The sequence below is a fragment of the Haliaeetus leucocephalus genome, unplaced genomic scaffold (genome assembly GCF_000737465.1).
Source record: "Haliaeetus leucocephalus isolate CR32 unplaced genomic scaffold, Haliaeetus_leucocephalus-4.0 Scaffold210, whole genome shotgun sequence".
Lineage (NCBI taxonomy): Eukaryota > Metazoa > Chordata > Aves > Accipitriformes > Accipitridae > Haliaeetus > Haliaeetus leucocephalus.
In genome coordinates, this window is record NW_010972646.1 from 130,247 (window position 1) to 135,553 (window position 5,307).

The following is a 5,307-nucleotide window of genomic DNA, read 5'->3' on the forward strand; positions in this document are numbered from 1 at the left end:
GGCAAGGGGCTGCCCACCCTGAGGAGCACCCATGGTTTGGGAGACACCCAGGGCTGTCAGTACCCACCTTGTGAGCGCAGGTCCCCCGATTCTCTCAGGTTCGTCTGCGACCCTAGGGAGGTGGGGGACGACATGTCAGGGGGGGCCAGGGGCTCTGCCCACCATGGTCAGCACTAAGCCCCCCCTCCCTCCCCCCAGCTTAGCACCCATTTTGGGTGGCACCACCCCACTTTCAGGGCCATCGCCACCAGCCCCGTGGGTGATGTGGGGGTATAGTCCCTATTTTGGGGTCACTGTGCCCACCCCCAAATCTGTGCCCAATTTGGGGGGTGGCGTGTACAATCCCCAATTTAGGGGACACTACCCACCAAGGTCATGCCCCTTGGGAGGGGCACCACCCCAATTTTGGGGAACACATCATACCCCCATGGTCATGCCCATTGTTGGGGGGCACCACCCCCATTTTGGGGAGATCACCCCCCAAAGGTAATGCCGAACTTGGGGGACATGACCCCTAGCTCGGAACACATCATCTCCCCCAAGGTGATGCCCATTTAGGGGAGGGGGCAGCACCCCCAATTTGGGAGGGGAAGGTCTCGCTCCCGGGTCATGCCTGTTTTGAGGGGGCGCTTCCCCCCCTCAAAGCTGTGCCCAATGCGGGGGGCACCAGCCCCACCAAGCTCACATCCATTTTAGGGGGGGGCATCACCCCCACACCATGGTGCCTCCAGCCCACAGTGGAGCACAACTGTGCCCCCCACCCCAACTCCCGCCCCGGCGGCAGCAAAGGCTGAGAGGCAGAAAGAGAGAAGGGACAGGAGCAAAGCAAGGCGGGCACCAGTGGCACCAGGACAGACACTGGGATGGGTGCTGGTGGCACCAGGATGGGCACTAGGACAGGTACCAGGAACACTGGGATGGACACTGGGACAGGCAGTGGGGTAGGTGCCAGCAGCACTGGGACAGGCACCAGGGTGGACTCTAGGACAAACACCGGCAGCACCGGGACAGGTGCTGGGGTGAGCGCTGGTGGCACTGGGACAAGCACCAGTGGCACTGCGACGGGTGCCGGTGACACCAGGCACTTACTGATTTTGGCTCCTGGAGGCGTGGGGGTGCCCGAGACGCACCTATTAGAGCTCTGCCGCTTAGAGGGGTCAAGAGTGACCCTGGAAGAGAGAAGAGGGAGTGAGGAAGGCAAGGGCAGGGCCGGCGGGGCGGGCACAGCGCCTGCGGCCCCCTCACCTGCGGGTCAGCTTGGAGGTCAGCTTGCTGAAGAGGTTGGAGGTGGCCCGCGAGCGGCTCTGGGGCAGCGGCAAAGCCTCAGGTGCCAGTGTTGGGGAGGCGGGGGGCCCGTTGGGACCCCCAGCCGTTCGCCGATCCCGCACTTGCCCGCCGTGGAAGGTGCTGCGGACGGTGGTACCCCGCGCCAGGCGGGCCCGCTCTGAGGAGGCGGCGGCGATGCTGTGGCTGGAAGGTGATGCTGGGGGCACCCGACCGGCGACGGAGCTGCGAGCAGGGGAAGGGGGGAAGGCGTTAGGGTGGGCTGGGGAGGGGGATAGGACCCCAGGGGTTGCCCACCACCCTACCTGTTATCCTTGCCATTCTGCAGCAGTGAATGGCGGTCAGCACCCGGGCGCTCGGTGCAGACATAGGTGTTCCTGCGCGCCATCACGCTCGAGGGGAGGTTGTTCTGCAAGGCACCAGGCGCCTGCCGCCATCAGCACCGGGGTAGCCCCCCCACCTTGCACCCCCAGCCCCAGGGGCGTCCACCGCCCGATGCCCACCGTGTTGATGGCGCCATCCTTGTGCCGGTCGGGGATCTCGGACTTGTTGGGGTTGTTGGCGCTGCTGACCATGGGGCTGGAAGGGGGCATCCCACGCCCGCTGCCCACCACGCTGCAGCTGGCCTTGCGGGTGGGCATGCGCTCCTCCTTCAGCTCCGTGTCACCCGTGCTGGTGGGGCTGCGCTTGGGGTGCATGGGCACCGGCGAGGGGCCGCCTGTGGGCGGGGGGGGGGGGGGCCAGGGAAGGTGCCGGCAGCGGCGGGCCAGCCCTGCCTGCTCCCCGCCAGGCACGGCACAGGGCAAGGGTCCTGCCCCCTGTGCTGTGTGTGTGTGTGGGGGGGGGTTCAGCGGGACATGGGTGGACCAGCCACCCCACAGGATGTGGGAGAGGGTGCCCAGCCTGCCCTGCACCTCACAGGGATGGGACCAGGTGCCCACCCTCCCCTGTGCCCCACAGGTGTCATGCACCCAGTGGGCATGGAGCCCACCCTGCCCTGGACCCGGTGGGCACGGGACCGGGTACCCACCGTACCCTGGACCCCATTGGCAGAGAGCCCACCCTGCCCCGGACCCGGCGGGTATGGGACCAGACATCCACCCTGCCCTGCGCCCCACAGGCAGGGAGCCCACCCTACTCTGCACCCCACGAACACGATGCCCACCCCAGGGACAGGCCAGGGGATGCGGGACACTCACAGAAGTCACTGTGCCGCCGCTGCCGGTGGTAGGTGGTGGCACCGCGCTGGCTCTTGCCATGCGAGGATGCCTTGCCGGTGCCGTTGGCTGTCTCGCTGGGTGCCCGCACCCGGGCCAGGGAGAGGCTGCTGCCTGTACGCGACTCACCTGCCTCCACCTGCAGCCGGCAGCAAGCCATCACCGGTCCTGCCCAGTGTCCCTGGGCAGGGACAGCGGTGCCACCGCATGTCTCCTCACCTCGTTCTTCCTGCCCAGCAGGAGGTAGGTGGCCATAACCTCGTTGTACTTCTGGTTGCTCAGGGACTCCTTAATCTCCTCTCGGGTGTAGCCCATACCCACCATCACCTCTGTGGGGAGCGGGGACAGTAAGGGGGCACTGCTGGTCCCTGGGGTGCAGCAGAGCCCCATCCCAGGGTGCCAGGGGGGGCACTGTGCCCTCACCAATGCGCTTGGCGTCCCCAAAGTCCTCCTCAGGCTCTTTATAGGGCTTCAGCTCGTCGCCCTCGTAGCCAATGTTGATCCACTTGTCCTTCATGATTTGCTGGGGGGCACCAGCGGGGTACCACGGGTGCCACCAGCAGTGACATGGGTGCCACCGGGGGTGACATGAGCACAGGGCAGGCACAGGGCACCCTCCCAGCTGGCTTACCCCCCCTGATGCCACCCCAGCATGCCTGGCCCCAGCCAGCAGCTTGAGCCAGGGCTTGGGTGGCTGCATTCTGCCCATACCCACCCATCCATGGGCACTAACAGCTTGTAGCTAATTAGCCCTGGAGCTAATTAGCCTAATAAGGAGCATCAGGAAGAGGGAGCCACCCTGGGGGAGCCCACAGGGTGGGGAGCAGAGCGGCTGGGGGATGTGCCCCATCGGGGTGGGATGGTGCCCATCTAACCTGTGCTAGCCCCAGCCCTGTGCCCCCTGCACCCCCCCCATAGACCTCCCCCTCACCTCGAGGGTGCAGCGCTTGGCCGGGTTCAGGACCAGGAACCGGCGCAGGATGTTCTCACAATCGGTCGACATATAAAAGGGCACCCGGTACTTGCCCCGCAGCACCCGCTCCCGCAGCTCCTGGCAGGGGGGGACACACATGGGTCAGGGTGGGGGCACCCATGCCCTGGCACGGGACAGATACTGTCCCTGCCATGGGCAAGGGGATGGGATGGGCACTGTCCCCATCATGGGCATGAGGACAGGCACAGGACCAGCGTTGTCCCACAGGCAGGGGTTTGGGGTGGGCACTGTCCCCAGCCAGGCAGGGGGACGGGACAGGCACAGGACAAGCACTGTCCCCTGCCAGTCACAGGGACAGGACAGGTGGTGCCCTGTGGGAGCAGCTCGGAACACCTGGCATTTGTTTTTAAGAGCAAACGTCAGGATTTGTTGTGCTGCATGTTTGCTAAGCCTTTGAAGAACTAGTTTTGCAAGGTCAGGTCAGAGAATGGCCTGGTGTAGGCCTGGGAAGATGTGGCTGAAGTCAGTCACCCGTATGTGTAACGAATGTTTTTAACTGTTTTGAGGACTCGCAAACATCCCAGCCCAGCCAGATATGCGCTCCTGTATTAGTAGTATGGGCTGTATGCCATTAGTTCTTTCCAGATCCTTGTTGAAACATATATAAGTTCGACCCTTTAGTGAAATAAACAGAATCTTGTACAGACAGCTTGAGCGCTTAATTCAGTCGCCACACTGCCCTACAGTCAGGGGTTTGGGACGGGCACTGTTCCCCGGGAGGCACAGGGCTGGGACAGGACAGTCACCGTCCCCAGCCAGGGAGGGGACAGGACAGGGCCAGGTGACAGGAGGGGACACTACCCCATCCTTGCTGCCCACCTTCAGGTTGTGGCCATCGAAGGGCAAGGAGCCGCTGACCAGGGTGTAGAGGATGACGCCCAGGCTCCAGATGTCGACCTCGGGGCCGTCGTACTTCTTGCCCTGGAAGAGCTCGGGAGCCGCGTAGGGGGGGGACCCACAGAAGGTGTCCAGCTTGGAGCCCAGCGTGAACTCGTTACTGAAGCCGAAGTCGGCGATCTTGATGTTGGCATCAGCATCCAGCAGCAGGTTCTCCGCCTGAGGGCACCGGGACGAGCACGGGGACAGCAAGATGGGCACCGTGTCCAGCACGGGGCCACCGGGACAGGCATCGCGTCAGGCATAGGGACACCAGGATGGGGAGGCTGGGATGGGCACGATGTCGTGCGTGGGGATGGCAGGACAGGCACTGCACCTGGGCCGGGGACGCCGGGCCAGGGACGCTGGGATGGGCACCGTGTCCAGCATGCGGATGCCAGGACAGGCACCACATCAGGCACGAGGATGGCAGGATGGGGACACTGGGACGGGCACTGTGTCAGGCACAGAGACACCAGGACGAGGACACCGGGACAGGCACCGCATCGGGCACGGGGACACTGAGAGAGGCACTGTACCACACACCCCATGTGGCACAGGGACACGGGGAAGGGCATGGTAAGGGGCAGTGCTGCCACGGGGCACCCCATGGCACCCTGCCTGGTGCCACCCCCAGCAGGGGACACCGCGGGGCAGCTGGGTCCCACCTTGAGGTCCCGGTGGACGATGTTTTTCTGGTGGCAGTAGTGCACGGCCGAGACGATCTGGGGATGGGGCGAGCATCAGCAGGGTGTCACCAGCACCCGCTGTCCCCACTGCCACTAGTATTGTGTCCCGTCCCCCCCAGTCTCTCGTCCCACCCCGATCGATGCTGCAGCTGGCGGCCTGGGGGGGATCGATCCTGCCCACGTGTGGCCACCACGTGCCAGCCATCCCCCACAGCTGACCCCCCCGCAACGCTGCAATGTCCCCAGC

The 5,307-nt window shown here is 64.9% G+C and overlaps 1 protein-coding gene across 1 annotated transcript in view; it reads right to left on the reverse strand.

Moving 5' to 3' along the window:
• Positions 1 to 56: 56 nt before the first annotated feature.
• Positions 57 to 5,307, reverse strand: part of MARK4 (MAP/microtubule affinity-regulating kinase 4) — a 6,367-nt gene continuing 1,116 nt past the window's right edge. Inside the window, exons 4-14 of the mRNA XM_010566447.1 lie at positions 5,040 to 5,096; positions 4,315 to 4,551; positions 3,433 to 3,552; positions 2,925 to 3,024; positions 2,721 to 2,830; positions 2,484 to 2,640; positions 1,788 to 2,002; positions 1,590 to 1,693; positions 1,246 to 1,509; positions 1,090 to 1,169; positions 57 to 112 (exon numbers count right to left, since the gene is read on the reverse strand). Of these exons, the coding sequence (XP_010564749.1) occupies positions 57 to 112; positions 1,090 to 1,169; positions 1,246 to 1,509; positions 1,590 to 1,693; positions 1,788 to 2,002; positions 2,484 to 2,640; positions 2,721 to 2,830; positions 2,925 to 3,024; positions 3,433 to 3,552; positions 4,315 to 4,551; positions 5,040 to 5,096 (1,500 nt within the window). The remainder of the gene's footprint in view (positions 113 to 1,089; positions 1,170 to 1,245; positions 1,510 to 1,589; positions 1,694 to 1,787; positions 2,003 to 2,483; positions 2,641 to 2,720; positions 2,831 to 2,924; positions 3,025 to 3,432; positions 3,553 to 4,314; positions 4,552 to 5,039; positions 5,097 to 5,307) is intronic.